This window comes from Micromesistius poutassou (genome assembly GCF_964030765.1).
Source record: "Micromesistius poutassou genome assembly, chromosome: 8".
Taxonomy (NCBI): domain Eukaryota; kingdom Metazoa; phylum Chordata; class Actinopteri; order Gadiformes; family Gadidae; genus Micromesistius; species Micromesistius poutassou.
In genome coordinates this window covers 7,934,845-7,957,362 of record NC_140278.1, presented here as the reverse complement: position 1 = coordinate 7,957,362, position 22,518 = coordinate 7,934,845, and the positions used below count along the sequence as shown (strand labels likewise).

Genomic DNA, 22,518 nt, shown 5'->3' with positions numbered 1-22,518 from the left:
TGATGCTATCTTTAGCACAAACGGATTCAGGCAGCATGCCTCAAATCCAGGATGCTCAGTTAGGCACGTTACATCTGCATCTTACTGTAAATGACCCATATAATTTTGTTTTATCATATTTTATATTATTGAGATTGGTTTATAGTGCCTTGGATATCACATTTGTTCATTCAAATTTGTATGGTGCCCTAAATATGTTTCTGATTAATATTCATAGCGAATTTTACTTGCACTTTGTTGTGGGACCTTTATTTTGAAAGGCTACAGAGACGTTTACCTGCCGTCTCTCGGTGCGCGACTCAGACGGAAAGGAAGGTTTAAGAGGTGAACACGTTTGTTCATGTTTAGAACTGTTCACAAAACATATGAAGCATTGTTCATCCTTTTAATAGCACCTAGCTGGAAGGCGAACAGCTCTTATGGTGTATCTGTGGTGTGTATGTGTGGAAATAAATGGTTGATACCGCACCATGGGCCATCAGTCATCTTTATGGAGTGCATCGCTAATTAAAGTCTGAATAAAGTCCAGCTGGGAATGCTACAGTAAGAGCTGGACCCTTCATCAACCCTGCCACCACGCTGCCAGAGTGGAGAGGTCTACGAAGACGAACCACGGACCCAGGTTGCAGCACGACTAGGGGAGACCCGGGATAGATGTCCCACGGCTGACACCTCATATAGAGAGCAACTCGGCTCCATTCTACGGGTCTTCTAGACAAAGGGACTTTACGTCATCATGCAGCTGGCTTAAAGGTTTGGTGTGACGGTCAGACATTAAAGGTATGGAACATTTCATTGATTGGAAAGGAACGATTCATCTTCACTAAGAACATTCATATTCATCTGTAACGGTTTAAGAAGAAAGAAATTAAGAAGAAAATTATTTCAACAAAAATGGACATTTATTGAATTTTCTTCTACTAAATGTAAAGCTTATAGGACCTTTAAGAAAAAATAAGGTACTCTTCACACAAAGAAAAAACAAGTGAATTTTGTGACTTTGTTTATGTTTATTGACTGCTATGCTACTGTACATTTTCTGATCATCCTTCCTGTTAACTCCAAATAGAAAAAGAAAAAAAGAAAAAGGGTGTTTGTTGAACTGCGCGGTGTTTCTTGCGCTGAATCCGGAGAAGGAGGCGACGGAGGAAAAACTTTCATTAGCTCATCTGAGCATATTTATTTGTCTCTCACAATTGCAGGTGCAGCATAACCAATTACTGACCACATGGCTGAACATGGCTGACTCTCTTCTCGCACAGGTAGAAGGGTGTGGCTTAACACAACATGTGACAACCTGACATTTGACTTCTGGCTTATCTGACTGCGACACATAGTGGCAGAAATAATGAACTGCATTTCAACAAGAGATAACAAACAGAACTTAATTTCTTCAATCTGTTATTGTAAAGCTGAGTACATAAAACTAAAGTGTGTCACTCAACACCCCCACTTGTACTCAGGTTGGAGATAATCTTACAGAAACCACAATAAAAAGAAAAATGTATTATTACATACACTGGTAAACAATACAGATGTGGATCTCCCCCACTCTCTCAGATACCAAACATAACAGCTGCAAACTTTTTCAGTTTTGCCTTGGTGGCAGGTTTTGTCATAATATCCGCGACCATCTCTTCAGTGGCGCAATACTCCAGAGTTGCTTTTCCCTCGTTTACAATGGATCTTACAAAATGATATTTAATATCAATATGTTTGCACCTCTGTCTGCTTACAGGGTTTTTGGCGAGGGCGATAGTTCCTTGGTTATCCTCATACACTACTGTTTGTGTGTACTTGTAGTTGTCAATGTTTTCCAACAGCTGCTCTAGATAGATACACTCTTGCATGGTTGAGGCCAAAGCCATATATTCTGCCTCACAGGTTGAGAGTGCCACTGTAGGCTGTTTCTTAGTCTTCCATGAAACAAAAGAACTGTTCTTACTCAGGCTCACACAGTAACCTGTAGTGCTTCGCCTGTCAGTGGTATCTGCAGCCCAGTCTGCGTCACTATAGGCTACTAGACCTAACTTCTCACTGTCATCTCTTCTGAAACACAACCCTTTGTCTGATGTGCCTTTGAGGTACCGTAATACATGCTTTACAGTTACCCACTGTTCCTCACTTGGTTCACAAAAGTACTGTGATAGTTTGCTTACCACAAAGCTTAAATCTGGTCGTGTACATGTTGTCAAATATATAAGGCTGCCTACTGCCTCTCTATACATTTTAATATCACACATTTTTACAGCATCTTCTGTGTAACACAGTTTTTGATCACAAGGGGTTTCCCTTGGCTTGCAGTTTTCCATATTGAACCTTTCCAGTATCTTGTTGACATATGTTTCCTGTGACATCTTCACACATCCGTCTGAGAGAGAAATTGATGCCTAGAAAATGTTTAAGCTTTCCCAAGTCTTTCATCTTGAATCTTTCTTAAAGCATCTCCTTTACATCTCTCATCATGTCTTCATTGCTGGCGGCAATAATTAAATCGTCCACCCAGATGATCATCATCACTTTTCCTTGTTTTGTCTCTTTAGCATAGACACAATGGTCTGCTGGATTTTGTTTGAAACCATTCTCAGTTAAACACTCATTCAAAACCATGTTCCAATTACGGCCAGATTGCTTTAAACCGTACAATGATTTTTCCAGCTTACATACAAAACCTTCACCTTCCTCATAACCTTCTGGTTGGTCTGTATAGATCTCATAGTCAATGGGAGCGTGTAAATACGCTGTTTTGACGTCCATCTGATGGATCAGCAGGTTCTCCTGCGCTGCTTTTTGTAGCAGTACTCTCACACTTGTTAGATTTGCTGTTGGGGAGAAAGTTTCACAATAATCTACCCCCATTTTCTGGCTGTAACCTTTTGCAACAAACCTTGCCTTATACTTGTCTTTACCATCAATGTCGCTTTTAATAGAATAAACCCATTTACCCCCCACTGTCTTTTTGCCTTTTGGCAGAGTAGTCAGAGTAAACGTGTTGTTTTCTTTTAATGACTGAATTTCTTCGTCCATTGCTTTAACCCATTGTTTTGAGTTTGATGACTCTATGGCTTCTTTAAATGTGTGTGGGACACTACACATTGCTCTGTAACAGTAATCAATGGTAAAATTAATCCCATCACCTTTATCACTGTCAGTTATAAAGTCATTTAAATGATCAGGTTTTCTCCGCTCTCTCACAGGATATCTTCCATCTGTGGGTGTGTTATTTGTCTCACTTGACTCTTTGCTGTCAAAAACATCAGATGCACCATCATTTACATTTTTGTTTCTTACACTCGGCCCCTGAGATTTCTCTGTGCTCTCATGAACCTCTTGTCTGTCTCTGTCATCCCTAGGATGTCCTGTCCAGTCCTCTCTGTCACTGTTTTGTTCTGTCTCAACTGTCTGGGTTTGTTTTTCCACATTTACCTTGTGCACAAATTTTACAAGCCTGTGCTTTTGAACTTTCTCAGTGTCAGGGTGGTAAACTAAGTAAGCAGGGCTGCTTTTGTCATAACCTACAAAAAGTCCCGGGTCACATCTGGAGTCAAGTTTTCCCTTAATCTGTTTGTATGTGTAACATTCAGATCCAAATTTTTGCATTTTTGATACATTTGGCATTTTTCCTGTTAACATCTGGTAAGGGGTTTTTCCTGTACGCTTGTTAAAGCACCTGTTTCGTACTGTGGCTGCCGTCTGAACAGCATAGTTCCAGAGACATTTAGGTAGCTGTCTTTCAATAAGCATACATCTCCCCATTTCAAAAAGAGTACGCCAGCCTCTTTCAGCTGTGCCGTTTTGATGCGGTGAATAGGGCGCTGATGTCTCATGCTTAATATTGTTTTTCCTTAGTAGAGTTTGAAAGTCTTTGCACATAAACTCTGTTCCATTGTCTGATCTCATACATTTAACTTTTCCATAAGGAGCAGTATCTGCTAAAAACTTTTCAGTTGCTTGTACTGTGTCAGCTTTTGTCTTGAGAAAATATACAAACACTGCATTTGAATAGTCATCAGTGAATGACTGCACGTACTTGTATCCATCAATAGATTCATTTGGTACGGGACCAGCTAGGTCTGTGTGTACCATCTGCAGTGGTGCATCAGCTTTTGTGTCAGGGTCTCTACTCCTAGTTTGCACAAATTTTCCCTGTATGCATACTTCACACTCTTGATCAGGCTTAGCCGCCTTCCCCTTAATCTGCATACCATTAACCACCTTTTGTAGTTTAAGTACATCATCATAGTTGCAATGTCCTAAGATTTCGTGCCATGTCTGCATGTCATGACAGGTATTACATTTATCATTACCATCAACCTCAGTGTGCAGATAATACAATTTACCGTACACATGAATGTTGTAAATGGTACCATCTTTGTGTCTAATGCCGCTTTTCCACCGCCAGTACCAACTCGACTCGACTCGACTCGCCTCGACTCAACTCGGTTTGGTTGCGTTTCCATCTAAAAAAGTACCTCTTCAATGTGGGCGGGTCGTAGAAAAGAACCTCTCCACCATGGGCGGGTCGTCATTAGGTTTTAATCACGGGAGACGCGATTCCCGGGAAATCTGAATCTGATCAAGACTATTTCCTGATTCCCGGGAAAGGTTATGATGGGAAATAAAATAAAATAAAAAGCGCAATGACTGCGCGTCTATTTTTGTCATACGGTAACGTTGATAGAGGCGAAACTCGAGCCCTAGGAAAGGAACGACACTGAAACGAAACAGCGAAACGCCGGTCCGTGGACTCCAGCCACGCCGGACACACACAACCACGCCCGACACACATAACGACGCGCAGCCTAACTCTAGCACCGGGAAAGGAGCGACACACACGGCGAAACGCTGATCAGTGTCCCCCTCGGGAGCGGGTTCGTGGACTCCAACCACGCCGGACACAACTTAACTTGAGTGAATATTCCCATTTACAGCCGCTGGCCAATCAGTTACCAGCAGCCTGTTTACGTCACACAAAAGTACCTACTCCGCTGGCATGGAACCTCGACGGAGGTAGTACTAAAAAAAAGTACCCGGTACTAGGTACCAGGTACTTTTTTTGCCAATGGAAACGCAAATAAGGCGTGGCGAGTCGAGTCGAGTCGAGTCGAGTCGAGTAGGTACTGGCGGTGGAAAAGCGGCATTAGTTCGTCCTCTCCTTGTTTGAAAATCACCGTTGCTCCAGAAGCTGTGGCTGATTTCACCGAGAAAATGTCCTGGGGATAAGATGGTATAAACAACGCGCCCCTCAGCGTTGCTTTGCATCTCCGCCCAGTGTTGTCGATCAGGAACACCTCTGCGTCCCCTTTCCGTTGAGCCACGCCCCTGCACAGAGTGCCATCAGCCAACTCCACACAGTGCGTTTCAGACTTGAAAGTGTCATCAAAATGTTTAAACTTGTTAATGTCAGTAATAATATGGGAGGTAGCACCAGTGTCTACCATCAGACCTTTATCCTGGATGTTGTGCGCTGGCTGCTGTCCAATCCCCATGCTCGCGTCTTTGATCCTGAAGGCGTAATCCTCTGCCTCCGCTGCAGGTCCGCCGCCGCTCTCATCTGCGATTTTTCTTGCTCCATCCTGTTTATTTCTACGTCTGCAGGTGGCATCACAGTGACTGTCGGTCCTGCAATGGCCGCACCACGTCTTCCGTCGACATGCTTTAGCGCGATGTCCTTTAGTTCCACATTTAAAACACACAATGTCAATGTCGTCATTCCTTCTGTCTCGCGCGCTTGACTTCACGGGTCCCCGTCCTGCCCTCGCTGCCGAGCTCATCACATTGTCACTCGATTCTGTTGCAGTTAACTTTTCTGTAGCTTCAAAACTTCTCAGCTTAGTTTTGAATTCTGTGAATGTTATTTTATCTTCATTGTTTGCAACGTGTATGGCAAATGGTTTAAAACTTTCAGGAAGTCCCTTCAAAACCATAGCAATAAGCAAACCATCGCCGAAAGTTTCACCTGCGTTCCGCAGCGCCGTAATGGCGGCCTCCGCCCTGATAGTGTAGTCAGTCACTGTTTCTCTGCTCGCCTTCTGCAGCGATGTCAACATTGTATACAGGTTAATTATGCGGGGCTTTCCCTTCCCTGCATAGTGCTCACGTAATATTTTCAGTGCTTTTCTTCCATCGTCTGCTGCTTCCCTCATAACTAATGAGAGGCTTTTATCATCCAAAAGTTGTATTAACTCTGCATAAGCGTCAGCATTCTTCTTACTGTCCGTTGCTCTTTCTTCCTCGGTGTGTGGTTCTCCCAGAACCGTTTTCTTTAGTCCAGATAAATGCAGGTATCCTAGCACTTTAGTTTCCCATAGTTCGTACTTAGCTTCATCTCCGTCGAAAAAGAGCCGAGGTAGCCTGCTTGCTCCTCGAGCCTCCATGATGCTCGTTGTTAGCCGTTAGCACGCTGTGCGTCGCTACTTTCTCTCAGCAACAAAAACATCCACACAAAAACTCCTCTCCGAGCTGCTCCTGGGCCCATAACCTGTTGAACTGCGCGGTGTTTCTTGCGCTGAATCCGGAGAAGGAGGCGACGGAGGAAAAACTTTCATTAGCTCATCTGAGCATATTTATTTGTCTCTCACAATTGCAGGTGCAGCATAACCAATTACTGACCACATGGCTGAACATGGCTGACTCTCTTCTCGCACAGGTAGAAGGGTGTGGCTTAACACAACATGTGACAACCTGACATTTGACTTCTGGCTTATCTGACTGCGACACATAGTGGCAGAAATAATGAACTGCATTTCAACAAGAGATAACAAACAGAACTTAATTTCTTCAATCTGTTATTGTAAAGCTGAGTACATAAAACTAAAGTGTGTCACTCAACAGTGTTTCAATGTACAGTCTAAATGTTAACTGAATTTTGTATTAATTGGAGAGGTTGATTTCATTTCAACATTGCAGTCAATCATTTAACAATCAGCCTACAGTAATAGGCTCTAGTCCTCCGAGTGGTCTGTATTTATGTCAGATTATCTGCTCCTATCTTCGTGTAGTCTAAATATTAAGGATTCTTCTTCCCGCTGTACAGTCCATAGGCTATTGTAAAGACGAACATTTTATCATATCAATTATGGCAGAATTGAATATTAAAGGAGCAGAGAATCCTACCCCACAGTCAGAGCTAGAGAAACAGATAGATAGCCTACAGCATAAAATAGGAAGGCTTAAAGGGGCTCTTGATGAAACACTGGTGACTACAGAGAGAGAACGTTTAGAGAAGGAAATTCAAAGTAGAGAAGAAACATTAAGTAGCCTCCAAGGTCAACTTCAAGAACAGAAAGAGGATAGCCGCCGACGCTCAACTCGAACAAAAATCCTGACTCCAAAAATGCTTGAACTTCAACAAGATGAGGCGAAGAAGAAGGAAAGAAAGATCCTCACAGCGTATGAAAAATGGAAGAGTCAAGCCCGTGAGTCAAGAGAGCAGTTAAAGAAAGACCTCAATGAAAGTGAGCTGGCATCTCTGCTCGATGCTCTGGAGAAAGATAGAGTCAGTGGTGAAAACATATTCCGAAGCACTAGTTCACTTCACACCGTCAGCCGTATTGAGAAACCATGTTGACGCATGTGAGGCAGCTACAACAGAAATTAAGAAAATCGCCTACGAGAGGATTGTAGACATCGATTTAGATTTTGATGCAGAACAAGCACAGCGCCGTCTCAAGGAGCTACTGAAAAACGGCTATGCGCGCTCCGTTTATGGATCCACTGTCTCTAGAATGTCAAAGTCAGTCAACGGTTCTGAAGACACTACTTTAACAGCCAAACGCATGAACGCTGCAGCAGAGCTTGCCGCGAAGGAAGTTGAGTTGGAAGGATTTCTGGAGGAAGAGAAACAATGGGAGAAAATCCAACTTCTAGAAGAGCAACAAAGGAAGCAGCTTGAAGTTGAAAAACGCGCTCTTGAACGCATACAGGCCGAGAAGGAAATCAAGGCAGCTCGGGCCAGACTACAAGTCTACTACCAGGAAGCTCCACAAGAGGGCAGCGTCCACTCCTCAAATAGTCATAGTGGCTCCCCAGCTCCAAGTAGACAACCCCCTAACGTCACAGTCTCGTCATCTGAGCTAAATATGTCGTCCCTAGCCAGGGCCCTCCAAGATAGTATGGCCCTAAATAGACTTCCAGTGCCAGAGCCATCGGTATTTAATGGTGACCCTATCCAGTTTATTGAGTGGAAAACTTCATTTATGTCACTCATTGACTCAAAGGCCATCTCCTCAGCAGATACGCTTTATTATTTGAGGAAGTATGTAGGCGGTCCAGCTCGTAAGACACTGGAAGGGACCTTCTATAGAAATGATAGCGAGGCTTACAGGGACGCTTGGGACAAAATGAACCAGAGATATGGCCAGCCCTTTGTTATACAGAGAGCCTTTAGAGATAGGCTGACAGAGTGGCCGAAAGTCCAACCTAAGGATGCAGAGGGACTTCTGGACTTTTCAGATTTCTTGAACGCCTGTCAAGATGCAATGTCACATGTGAAAAGCCTTGAAATACTGAACGACTGTGAAGAGAACAGGAAGCTAGTCCACAAACTGCCAGACTGGATAGCATCTAGATGGAACAGGAAGGCTACGGAAGCCTTGGACTCAAATTGAGAATTCCCCAGTTTTAAGGACTTCACCACCTTCATAGCAAAGGAGGCAAGGATTGCCTGTAATCCGATCACCTCACCATATGCCTTCCACAACTCCGAGTCTAGCCCAGCTAAAAGGAATAACAGGGACCCCAAGAGGAACAAGGCGAGTGTTCTGAGTACTCAAACCGAAACCGAAGCCGACGGTGAAAGGCAAAGGCCAGCGAAGGGGAAGGAAAAGCCCCCTTGTGCGTTCTGTCAAGACACTCAACACAGGCTACACGGATGTCCCAAGTTCATCGCCAAGACTCTGGCAGAGAGAAGAGAATTTGTGAAAGAGAACAAGCTCTGCTATGGCTGTACCAAACCTGGCCATAGTGCAAAGGACTGCCGACACAGACATTCCTGCAACACCTGCAAAGGCAAACATCCAACCTGTCTTCACGATGAAAACTATGTAAAAAGGGAACGGTCCAAACCTTGGGAAACCATATCCCCAAGCAACACACATCGAACAGATCCTGCCACGACTGCGATGTCACATGCCGTCACGACTGGACAGTCTACCAACACGTCGATGATTGTGCCTGTTTGGGTGTCATCCAAGAATAACTCAAACTGAAAAACTTGTCTACGCCCTGCTGGACACACAAAGTGACACCACATTCGTCGACGAGGAAGTGAGCAAAACTCTAAAGGTAGACTCCTGTCCAGTAACACTGAAGTTAACGACTATGATAGGATGTGACACCATTGTGAAAAGCCAACGAGTTTCGGGGCTTCGTATACGAGGTTACGAGTCCCCCATCCACATCGACCTTCCTCCTGCCTACACGAAAAACTGTATTCCAGTGAACCGCACCCACATTCCTACAAGCGAAACGGCCAGACAATGGAATCATCTCTCCACAATCGTAGACAAGATTCCACCGCTGCAGGATTGTGAGGTTGGTCTTTTAATAGGATACAACTGTGCAAGGGCAATGGCACCAAGAGATGTAATATCAGGAGGAAATGAAGAGCCTTACGCAGTTTGTACCGATCTAGGATGGAGTATAGTTGGATGCTCTTCGCCATGCCTTGACGCTCCAAGTGTGGCAAGACGGTGTTTCCGGATAGCTGTCAAGGAGCTCCCTCCAGTCACCCCTGCAGATGCTATTCGTGTTCTGGAATCCGATTTTAAGGATGCCAAGGAGGATGGGAAAATGGTGTCCCAGGAAGACATACTGTTCCTGGACAAACTGAAAACTGGCATCAGGAAAAATAGCCAAGGTCACTACGAAATGCCCTTACCCTTTAAGGAGAGACCCAACTTACCTGACAACAGACAGCTTGCCGTCATTCGTCTCAACCATCTCAAGAGGAAGCTGTCGAGGGATGAAAGGTACAAGGAACAGTACATCAAGTTCATGGAGGATGTCATAGAAAAGGGTGACGCAGAGGAAGTCCATGATGGTGGGAAGGAAGGAGAAAAATGGTACGTACCTCATCATGGCGTCTACCACGCCAAGAAGCCAGACAAGCTGCGCGTGGTATTCGACTGCTCAGCCAAATACAAGGGAACCAGTCTAAATGATCATCTGCTCACCGGACCCGACTTGATGAACAATCTCAATGGTGTTCTCCTTCGCTTCCGACTACACTCCACGGCGTTGATGTGCGACGTAGAAAGGATGTTTCACCAATTTCATGTGAGCAAGATGGACCAGGACTATCTGCGCTTCCTTTGGTGGAGGAAAGGAGATCTCAGCGCGCAGCCTCAGGAGTACCGTATGAAGGTGCATATCTTCGGCGCTGCCTCATCGCCTGGTTGCGCGAACTATGGCTTGAAGTATTTAGCTACCGAGAACAGAGACCTATACACAGGAAAAATTGCTGAGCAATTTTCCCAGAGTGAAAAATGTTTTCCTCAAGAAGAGCCGTTTTTGCACTATTTTGAGTTTGATGAGTAAAATTTGGAGTCTGAGTGGGAGCAGAATTATAGAGTGGTTGTATACAGAGTGATCAATAGGCGGAGCTTTTCTAAAAAGTTAAGTTTCGTTTGTCCGCCATTACTCCTCCCGACACCGCAGCTGAAGTCATAGACAGTAGAAGGCGCTGGAAGTCGACGTTTCTACTGAATGTTAAAGTAAGTAATATTTCAATTTTGTTGTAAATATGCATATCTGTTGAATTTGTATTTTCGTAACAGATTTTCCAACTTGTATTTTCGTAAAATATTTTCCAACTCCGATTTGATATACCCTACAAGATAGCCTAATTATGTGCTGGTTATGAAGTATTGGCATTAAACTACAGTTTTGCAAGTTATCTGGCAGTTATTCATTCTAAATTATTAGAATACCGTGCCTTAAGATCACGTTGCCATCCGTTATGAGCCCTATTCGTCAGTGTTTCAGACCAACACGCATGGCAAACGTAGCAGCTAGCAAGCTAACTAAGTAACGTCCTAGCTAACTTCTGGGCAACATTCATGTATGAGTTGCCCGTTGATGAGGCATGTATGGACAACTAACCAAAGATACCTTTGAACTAACTTAATGTTCACTGTACAGTGTGTGTTAACATCAGCATTTTCCACACTCCACATGTTTTCAATTGATGAGGCTAGTCGCTTTTTAACCGTGGCGCACACCTTTGGGGCGAGCCAAGTTCAAATAATTCTAGCCTCAGTTTTAGAAGTTTCTGGTTGAAACTGTCATGAAAGTTCACATTAGAACTATACTAGTCTAAATGCAATGCACAAGCGTCAATTGACTGCATGGGAAGCTTATCTAACGTTAGCCATTAAGTTTGTTCACCATTCCATGCTTGCCCACATGTACTTTACTCAGAAAAGAGCAACTGTAAGGTGGCGCGCTGGCGCCATTAATTATTCCAATTCAATGTTTGTGTTAAAATGGCCTATCATTTGTAGAGTTTCTAAATTGTTCTCTGATTTTGTTGTTATTTAGGATGGAAAAGAGCAATGTTGTCAAAGCAAGATTTAAAGACAGCAAGAAATATGTGATTTGTCCAACACCCTTTACATTTGAGGCGTTTTTGGAATGTGGTGAGAATTTTTATATTTTCCATATCAAAATAGTTTAATAGCAATACGATGCATTTAAGCCTATTTTATGGGGTGTTTTGTTCTTTTATTGATGTATTTTCCATAGCTTGTATTATGTTACTAATGGTTTGTCTTCTTTAGTTGCCAGGAAATTTGATCTTCCTACAATGGATATCAAAGTCTTTGATGACTCAAAGACAGAAGTTGATCAGGAAGCATTCGAATATTTGCTGAAGCAACCTGATCTTGGTGTCCTGGAAATTGTTATCCCAGAGGCAATTTTGGAAGATAAAACTGACGGTAATTTGCATATTTTTTCACATTAATTCCCAACAGTATTCTTTGCATCAGCAGAAATAGGGTCTATTGACAGTGGCTGCATGTTGTCAAAGTAGTATTAACATATTAGACCATTGGTATGGTTTTGTACTACAGATTCTTTCAGTTCTGGCTCCCTTGCTGGTGCTGAGGTCACATATGAGTCTGATGACACTGTGATATTGACAAGAACTCCAGATGAGGAAAAACGAATTGAGGACCATCGTCTTAGCCGGGTAGGTTTTCAAGGGATGCTTGATTAGCACAGACATTTGGAATTACATTTGTTTTCCATTTCTTAATTGCCTATATGTTCCTTTTATATTACCCATTAACCACAACCTGCCTCTCCAGATGATTGAGGATATCTTAAAAGGAAGCCCAGGAGGCGAGAAGATGATGAATGAATATGCTCGCACAAAATATTTGACAGATGGCAGAAGACGTGACATGGTTAAGATCTTGGTGGCACATATGATAAATGAACATGGGTAGGCTGTTAAAGAAGCAATTTGTAGAATTGATGTACTATGTGTTTATTATGATCTGGATTCTAATGTGTGTGTGTGTGTGTGTGTAGAACAAGCCCTCCTCGACGGATAAAAGAAGACTATGCCAAAGGGATCATCTCCCTTTTCCCATACCTGGCAGATCCCATGAGCAAACTGGGTTATGTATGTGGCCGTTATCTCAAGTGTCTTGATTCAGACGAGTGTTGCATGTTCCATGAGTGTTGCATGCATAACATTAGTCCAGTAATATATAACTACTATGTGTCTGTGATATGTCCACAGGAGCATTATTACAATGCAGAAGATGGAAGTGGATACCTGGCCTGGAGAATAAAAACACTGCAGAAAGAAGCATCGGAGGGACGACCTAAGCGCTCACGGCAATCACAAACAGGTGCAGTTTTTGATGTTGGTCACTGCTTGTATTAGCTTGACCCCCGTATAATTTTGGCGTCAAATGAACACTGAACAATGAACAATGTTGTTGTGTTTTATTTGTTAGAATTTTGACCTGTTTTCTTGATTAATTTTTCCAAAATGCAAATTGTTGTAATATCCTTTACCTAAACAACAAAGTAAGGCAAATGTTTAAGACTCTGTACATACTTAGGATCGTGTATGGTCATCCTGGCCTGTAGTTTTGTGAATACTTTACCATGTAACACTCATATTATCTGCAATCATTTTAGGTGGACCAAGAGCTGACAGAGATCCTTTTGAAGAGGCTAACTGGTTGAATGATGAACGTCAGTGTCAGGAAGCTATTGCCCTGATGAAGCACACCGCTGATGAGGCAGTGGTAAAGGAAAAGATGAGGTTAACTCTGATCTACCGTCAGAAGGTTTTGCATGACCCTGACAAGTCATCTGATATTCTAGCCATTTTCCCACGGTTCTTGGACATACCAGGCCTGGTATGTCAGCCTTATTTTTGTACATACTAATGTGAAATCTGAAGGTGATTTTTTGTTGTAGTTAATGTGTTGGGTAAAAGAAATCCTCTCTACTTTGTGATTTTGTGTAGATCGATCAAGATTTTAGACTTCTTTTTGGAGATTCAACCTCTGCAAAGCTGTTGGAGAAGTGGTCCACCAACATAAAACCAAAGGTCATTGCACAGAGCCGTGACCTCACACAGACTGGGGAGGTACAAGATCTCCTCCAGAATGCCGTTGCCACTGAAGTTGAAGAAGGTAACTATATTGGCCCATAGTTATTTCAATGGAATTGATTCATTACTGAGAAATGAAGTGTACTGCAGATGTTTAATGCATTATACTGGTTATTCATCCAAGAACTGGTAGGTTAAAGTGAGTAGGAGGAGGTCTTCAAACTTATCAAACTGAAACCTAAAAATGCACATTTTATTTTGTTGTCTGTGCCTCCAGGTTGGGACAGTGACATGTCTTCCCTTCTCATGCTGGTTCACCTTTTGCCACCCTCCAGTCAAGGCCGCAAGCGACCGGGAAAGATTTCAGCCAGACAAGCATGTGACTGTCTTGTGAAATTCATCAAGGTGAACCATTAAAACAGATTAAACACGTCCTTAGAAGTAAAGATACTTGTGCTTGTTGTTCTCATCATGCCTGAGTCCCATATGTATTTGAATCAAGGTTGTAATGTGATAAACCTGTCCATATCCAGGCTGCTAACTACGTTAGGTTACGTTGCTGTTGACGTTTCTCTCTCGCTCTCTCTCTCAGACTGGTACCAGCATTCAGGGACACTTGGATGTCATTGCACGAAGTCTCCAACCATATCTGCTAGCAGTTGGGCCAAAGAAAAGTAGGATCCAGTCTTACTTCATAGTCATTGACAAACACGCTTTGCCCTGTAAAGCCTCAAATTCCCTGGCTGCTGTTGATGAGCTTTTTAAAGCTCACTACGTTTTTGGCACTGCATACTGTCAAGAGTTGACAAACCTGTACACTTTCCTGCAAACAACTGTGTTTGACATAGATGCTGAAACCACAAAAGTTAATCCAAGAGTGGCTGAGCTGAGGGCCAGAATGCTCCAGTGAGCAAGATGATATGCTTTATGTGTAAAAGGTGGCATGCCAATGCCAATGCACTTATTAGACACTTTAAATTAGTTCATGGTCTTTGCTCAGGAAAAGGTCTCAAGTTAAAATGTGCTCATAGAGGTTGTTCTCACGTTTATCAACGTTTTTCTGGATTACGAAAGCATCTAATCAAGTGTTTTGCAAATGACAATTTATGTTTTGACGATAGTGAATGTTCCACCACCAACAATTCCATTTCATTAGGGGATACAGATGTTTTGCCCACTCAGAGTTTGCCATGTGACGCTGTACTGCAAGAAAGAAACATATTAAACAGTTGTGCAACACTGCTCGCAGAACTTAAAGTTGCTGGGGTTGCAGAGGCAACTATTAACTATGCTGTGAGTGCTCTACAAGAAGTGGTCAGAGACATACATAGTCACACTCAAGAAGCTCTAAAAAATAGTCTCGCTTTAGAGGAGCCCATCAAAAGTGTGGTTGAGTCTCAAATTGATGAGTGTTTTGAGAAGGTGATTAATCCTTTTGTTGTATTAAACAGTGAGAGCAAGAGAATGGTCTATTTTTCTGAGAAATGGGGGAAGATAGATCCAGTTGAATTTGTTCTTGGAACAAGATTTGCTACACGACTTAACAGAACAACTAGAACTTTTCTACAAACCACTGTCAAAGATAAATTTATGTACATACCAATTCTTGAGACGCTGAAGTCAATTTACAATCACCCAAATATCAAAGATATGTTGATTAGAGATCCTAAACAAAGTCAACATTTACTATATGACATACAGGATGGAGAATTCTTTAAGGATCATGCGCTCTTCTCAAAACAAGAGCATGCTATACAGATCCAGCTCTTTTTTGACGAATTTGAGTGTTGTAACCCCCTTGGATCAAAAAGAGGAATACATAAGTTAGGAGCCATCTATTTTACCCTCAGAAATGTTTCACCTAAATACAATTCAAGTTTGCTAAATATCCATTTGGCTGCTTTGTTTCATGCACAAGATATCAAAACGTATGGGTTAGAGAAAATACTAGCGCCACTTGTCCAGGATGTCTCAGCTCTTGAAACAAATGGAATTCAGATTCCTCTATTTGATCACAGCGTTTATGGAACCATTATACAAGTTACTGGAGACAACCTTGGTATTCATTCTTTATTTGGTTTTGTGGAATCGTTTAGTGCTAGATACTGTTGCCGCTTTTGCCTATTAGAGAAAGAAGACTATCAAACTGAATTTACTGAAGATAGTTCAAAGATGTCATTTCGAACTAAAGAGCTTCATGTTGAACACTGCCAGACAATGCAGACCAATCCCACTTTACCTTATGTGATGGGAGTAAAAAAATCTTGCCCTTTGAATTCGTTGCAATATTTTCACACAACTGCAAACTTCTCAGTTGATATAATGCACGATATATTGGAGGGTGTTGCACAGTACGAAATGCAATTACTCATTCAGCACCTGATTAGGAATTACACTACATCAGCAGAAGTGCATAGGAGAATTCAGAGTTTCAACTATGGCTTCATGGAACAAAACAACAAACCACCTGGTGTAAAATTAGTAGAGGGTTCGAATGACTTGGGCTTAAATGCCATTCAGAGCTGGTGTTTACTACGTCATCTACCCATTATGTTTGGAGATCTTGTGCATCCTAATGATCAACACTGGTATTTGTTCATTTTATTGCTGCAGATTGTCAGCATAGTGTTTTCTTCAGTTGTCTCCTCAGGTATCACCATCTACCTGAAACATCTCATTTCTGAGCACCATCGCTTATTCAAGCATTTGTATCCAAGCAATAGATTACTGCCAAAGCATCACCATATGGTGCATTATCCACGATGTATGCAGAAAATTGGACCACTGATTCATAGTTGGTGTATGAGATACGAGGCAAAACACAACTTCTTTAAAAGGCAGCTAAAAAGCTTCAAGAACATTACAAAGACATTAGCAAAAAAACACCAGTGTCACATGGCTTACTTATGGCAAACATTTGATCCAAATGACCTAAAAATGGGTCCAGGCAAAATTAAACCCTTGAATGAAATGGAAGTTGGGACTAAAGTTTCTGAAAACCTTAAAGTGCCTGTTTGGACTAAGGTTATTGATGTTAAATGGGTGAAATGCAATGGAAATGTATTTCGGCCTGGTTTGGCCATATGTGTGAAAGTCGAAAATGAGTTACCAGTTTTCCATGTTATCCAGAAAATTGTAATCAAAGATGAGCAGGTTATTTTTATTACAACTGCTTTAGAAACCATATGCTTAAATGAACATGTCCATGCTTACAAGGTTTTGCATACAACAGAGGCACCCTTTGTCTTAGACATAAAAGGTATTTTTTACCACAGAATATTTGATATACTGATGTCTTATGGCGGTGATACAGATTTGTTTATTGTGCCTTATTGTTTCATGTAATTTCTCCCTCTTCTCTTATATTTCTTCTCTTCACTACTCTTAATAGACCTCTTAAGAATAAGTTTGCCTCTGAGGCTCCCGGTTCCCTCGGTCAAATGTCTATGGGAAATAACATGGTGTTTTGAATGATCGTACATAACAAACTCTGTAGGTGGCGAAGAACTAAAAGCTGCGTCACATTTTGAACTACACACTTTTACCATCTAGTTTCGACTGGGTTTTTGGATTGTCGGTGCCGTTAAAGTAGTAAACGATTATTAATGCTACTTTAACGGCACCGACAATCCAAAACTACAGTGGAAACTAGATGGAAAAAGTGGTAGTGGTGTAGTTCAAAATGTGACGCAACTTTTAGTTCTTCGCCACCTACAGAGTTTGTTATGTACGATCATTCAAAAACACCATGCTATTTCCCATAGACATTTGACCGAGGGAACCGGGAGCCTCAGAGGCGAACTTATTCTTAAGAGGTCTATCTCTTCACTCAGTCTTCATCTTCTCATCTGTCTTCCTCTTTTTTTGTCTTCTTTTCTCAGTCTTCCTCTTATGTCTTTGCAACCTCTTCTATACTCATTTTATTTGTTTTATTGTATTATTTTTATTGTTTTCATTGTATTTGTTGTTTCTGTATTATTTATTGTTTTTGTAATCACAAGTGAATTCACTGCAATAATGAAAAGAAGTGCCTGAGAAATAAAGTGAGACATACAGAGGTACACATCTTGTTTGGTTAATTATTTCAGTTAATTGTTAGTCGTAAAACAGAAGAAATGCATAATTATAAAAAATAACTCTGAAAAGAGTTGATAAATGACTCTTATATGAGGATAAACAACTCTGAAAGCTGAGGAAAATTGGGTTAGAAGAATTTTAGAGTTTCTCTCAATAGAGTTGATGTAGCTCTGAACTGAGTAAAATAGTGTTAGAGTTAATTTTAAAACCCACTGAAAAGAGTCAATTACCACCACAAAGAGTCAAATATTACCTCTGGATTGAGGAAATTTCACTCTGGAAAAACAGCTCTACCAAAAGAGTAAATTCTACTCTTTTTAGAGAGGGACCAAATGTTATCTGCGGCAGAGTCAAATTTTCTTCAATTTGAGTACATTTTACTCAGGCAAATTTACTGTGTACCCTCTAGGTTCACAGTTCATTATGAGAGACTTTTATGTCGATGACGGGGTCGCAAGTATGGACAGTACGGAAAAGGCTATTCAGCTCGCTCAAGAAGCCAGAGAACTCTGTGCCCTAGGTGGTCTTAGGCTCCACAAATTTGTGTCCAACGACAGAGCTGTCTTAGAGAGCATACCGTCATCTGAACGTGAATCAGACATTAAAGATCTCAACCTTACCTTTGATGATCTACCTGCAGAAAGAGCATTAGGTATCCAATGGCACATCGAGTCAGACTGCTTAAAGTTCAACGTCAACCTCAAGGACCAACCTGCAACACGAAGAGGTATACTGTCTATGGTTGCCTCCTTGTACGACCCCTTAGGGTTTGTCGCCCCATTCTTGCTAATCGGAAAAGGAGTGCTGCAGGAAATGTGCAGACAGGGAACGGGTTGGGATGATCCCCTGACTGAAGAACTTCGTCCACGGTGGGAGAGATGGAAAAATGACCTTACCAACATGGAGAAGATAGACATTCCCCGGAGTTACGCACCTGCAAACTTTGGAAGGGTTACGAGACAAGAGATACACCACTTCTCCGATGCAAGCATGATTGGCTACGGGCAGTGTTCATACCTGAGACTCAGAAATGAAGAAGGAGACATCCACTGTGCCCTAATCATGGCAAAGTCTCGTGTTGCTCCTACGAAGGTCACCACAATCCCGAGATTAGAGCTAACAGCTGCAGTCATCTCAGTGAAGACCAGCAATGTGTTAAAAGAAGAACTTGGATACGCTGATGCCAAGGAGTACTTCTGGACTGATTCTAAAGTCGTTATAGGATATATTAACAACGAGGCTCGACGTTTCCACACGTTCGTGGCCAACCGCATCCAGAAGATACACCTCAGCACGTCTCAACAGCAATGGAGATATGTCCCCACTGACCAAAATCCGGCGGATCACGCCTCCAGAGGCCTAACCATCAGTGAGCTGATATCATCAGACTGGTTCCAAGGACCTGCGTTTTTATGGGAAAGGGAAATCGGCCTCTCAGAGGAGGTGATCTCGGAACTGCCACTTGGAGACCCAGAAGTGAAAGGCGCTCAGACACTGAGCACAGAAACTACAGAGCAAGACTCCCTGGCAGATCGGCTGTCAGGGTTCTCATCTTGGTCCCGGGCTGTTAGAGCAGTGGCGCGTATCCTTCGACGAATCAACAAAGACAAATCCAATGGTCTCTCTACAGTGGAGGAACGAGAGGACGCGGAGCGCCTCATAATCAAAGATTTACAGAGACAGACATATCCAGAGGAATTGAAGCTTCTGAAGAAAGGCTCTCGGCTGCCACTCCACAACGAGATGCATTGCCTCGACGCCTTTCTGGACAATGATGGTGTGATCAAGGTGGGAGGTAGACTCGGTGACTCAAATCTCCCTCACGCAGCCAAACATCCTGCGATCATTCCGAAGGAACATCACGTCACGAAGATGATCATCGTCCACTGTCATGAAAAGGCTAAACATCAAGGTAAAGGAATGACCATCAACGAAATCAGGTCAAAGGGCTACTGGATATCGGGGATTGGTCGAGCCGTGGCATCTCATCTTCGCCAATGTGTGATGTGTAGAAAGCTCAGGAGACACACAGAAGAGCAAAGAATGGCCGATCTCCCACCAGAGCGTTTGGATCCATCTCCACCATTTACATACTGTGGAATGGACTGCTTTGGACCCTTTTACACGAAACAAGGACGGCGTGTGTGCAAAAGATATGGCCTTCTCTTCACCTGCTTCTCCTCCAGAGCCATTCATATCGAAATGCTGGAGGACATGTCAACAGATTCCTTCATAAATGGACTGCGCTGCTTCATTGCCATACGTGGTGCAGTGCGCCAGATAAAATCTGACCAAGGAAGCAACTTCCTAGGAGCTAAAAATGAACTGAAGGAAGCTCTTAAAGAAGTTGATATTGACAAACTGGCAATCTTTCTCTCTGAGAATCAGTGCGACTTCATCATGAATGCACCAGGTTCAAGCCACGTCGGCGGAGTGTGGGAGCGTCAAATTAGGACGGTCAGGAGTGTCCTCAACTCGACCCTCTCTCTCTCTCCTGGAAATCTGGACGATGCGTCCCTGTTACGACCCGGCTCGTTTTAAGAGCAGTAACATGTGATTGGGATGGTAAAGGAAATGGAAAGGTGACAATGGACAGGTTCAGGTCAAAATCCGGGGTTTAATTGACTGAGGAGAGTGCACATGCACAAGGAATTATAACAAAGGGAGGCTATACAGATGCTGATAAATAACTGGTATACAAAACGAAGTTGACTAAATGATACTAAAGAACAGAAAGAGATCAGCACCCATAAGCTTAACAAACTAGCAGTTATTCTGCGGTTTACAAAAGGTCTCAACCAAAAAAGGGGTGTCCAACTCTTGGTACAACCTAAAACTAAACAGGCCACAAAGGTTACAACAAAAAACACTGGCTGAAATCACTCAATCGCAGCCAGGCAATACAATGATATAAACACTCTAGATCTCTACACAAACACAAAAAGTAGGCAGCAATAGCGAGGCGGACTGCTCACTGGTTCACAGCCGCGCCGAACTGTGGACACACACGCTATTTATATGCAGCTGGCTTGATTGAAGACTCCTGATTGGTAGCTTCGGTGAAATCCAGGAAGGGGAAGGACCAATCATCGACAGGGATTCACCCAGCTTGATTTGCATAACAGAATCACTCAAAACAACAAATGCACATTAGACGGCAACCGTAACAGTCCCTCCGAGCATTCTTCTATGAAGCAATGACAATAGTTAATAGTCGCCCTCTCACTGTTGAAAACCTCAATGATCCCAACAGTCTTGAGCCGCTTACCCCTAACCAACTTCTTACCATGAAGTCTACCCCAGCTCTTCCTCCCCCCGGCAAGTTCATCAGAGAAGATACGTATGCGAGAAAGAGGTGGCGCCATGTACAGTACTTAGCGGAGCAGTTCTGGAGCCGTTGGCGTAAAGAGTATTTATCCAACATCGCCATCCGGCAACGCTGGCACACCCCGAAGAGAAACCTACAAAAAGGGGATGTAGTGATGATGAAAAATGATGATCTGCCTAGAAATGAATGGAGGTTGGGTAGAGTTTCAGAAACTACAGTGGATAGGGATGGACTGGTTAGGAGGGTGAAAATCTGTCTAGGTGATAGAAAACTAGGCAAGAAAGGTGAACGTCTCACCAAGCAGTCAGTGCTTGAACGGCCTGTTCAGAAACTGGTCTTGTTACTAGATAGTGACTAGTTAGTTACAAACTAGCACATGCCTTGCATCTATTAAGATGTGTTTTCATTTGTTTTGAAGTACTTGACACTTCTTTCTTACCAGGTCTATGGTCTATGGTTATTTTGAGTTAAAAAATCATTTGTGTTTGCACATGCTTGATTTGACTATATTTGAAACACTAATGATTTGGTGGGAGTGTAAATGACCCATATAATTTTGTTTTATCATATTTTATATTATTGAGATTGGTTTATAGTGCCTTGGATATCACATTTGTTCATTCAAATTTGTATGGTGCCCTAAATATGTTTCTGATTAATATTCATAGCGAATTTTACTTGCACTTTGTTGTGGGACCTTTATTTTGAAAGGCCACAGAGACGTTTACCTGCCGTCTCTCGGTGCGCGACTCAGACGGAAAGGAAGGTTTAAGAGGTGAACACGTTTGTTCATGCTTAGAACTGTTCACAAAACATATGAAGCATTGTTCATCCTTTTAATAGCACCTAGCTGGAAGGCGAACAGCTCTTATGGTGTATCTGTGGTGTGTATGTGTGGAAATAAATGGTTGATACCGCACCATGGGCCATCAGTCATCTTTATGGAGTGCATCGCTAATTAAAGTCTGAATAAAGTCCAGCTGGGAATGCTACACTTACATCGGGGTAAGCTCCTCGACCAGCGACCAAAACGCGCTCACCTCCCTACAACACAAGCTCTCCACCACAGTTTCCATGGGACGACACCGCCCACACAGACACCTGCCAAACACAGTGACAAAGACACGCTTACTTCTCTCTCCCTGTCCCGGTAAGCGGTACCCTGACGGTGTCAATGACAATCAATCACGAGGAAAACTAGTTAGCACTATCAAAAATAATCACACTGAAGCCATGACCAGCCTACTCGGCTTCGGTTACGTTTGCAAACAACATTTTCACCGGAGAAAGAGGTACAAGCTTAGAAATAAAGCCAACGACATAATCACTGTCACTAGATATAAAGAAAACGTTGACTTTCACTCGATGCTATTCACTGACAGTAAAAAAAAAAAAGTTGTTATTGTATGGACTGCTGTTCATAGACTACTAGCTCCAGCGCTCCTTGGTGCGTTTCTAAATAGCTCACCAGGACACTTCACCAACTCTCCAGTCATTCTCCTCTGACCATGCATTTATTTGTCTTTGACGGCCA

General features: G+C 42.6%; 2 protein-coding genes across 2 annotated transcripts in view; one reads left to right on the top strand and one right to left on the bottom strand.

Annotated features, from left to right (window-relative positions):
* LOC311351383 (sialic acid-binding Ig-like lectin 5) overlaps positions 1-22,518 on the bottom strand; it is a gene marked incomplete at both ends in the record, with an annotated part of 34,810 nt that overhangs the window by 11,411 nt on the left and 881 nt on the right. The gene's annotated exons all lie outside the window — the stretch shown is intronic.
* Positions 10,652-14,489, top strand: LOC311351648 (uncharacterized protein; the record flags this gene model as incomplete). Its single annotated transcript, XM_084471824.1, has 11 exons — positions 10,652-10,715; positions 11,542-11,639; positions 11,781-11,939; positions 12,075-12,193; positions 12,312-12,448; positions 12,538-12,631; positions 12,752-12,863; positions 13,159-13,382; positions 13,493-13,661; positions 13,857-13,984; positions 14,172-14,489. The coding sequence occupies exons 1-11, from the start codon at positions 10,708-10,710 to the stop codon at positions 14,487-14,489; spliced, it is 1,566 nt and encodes a 521-aa protein (XP_084327950.1). The 5' UTR covers positions 10,652-10,707.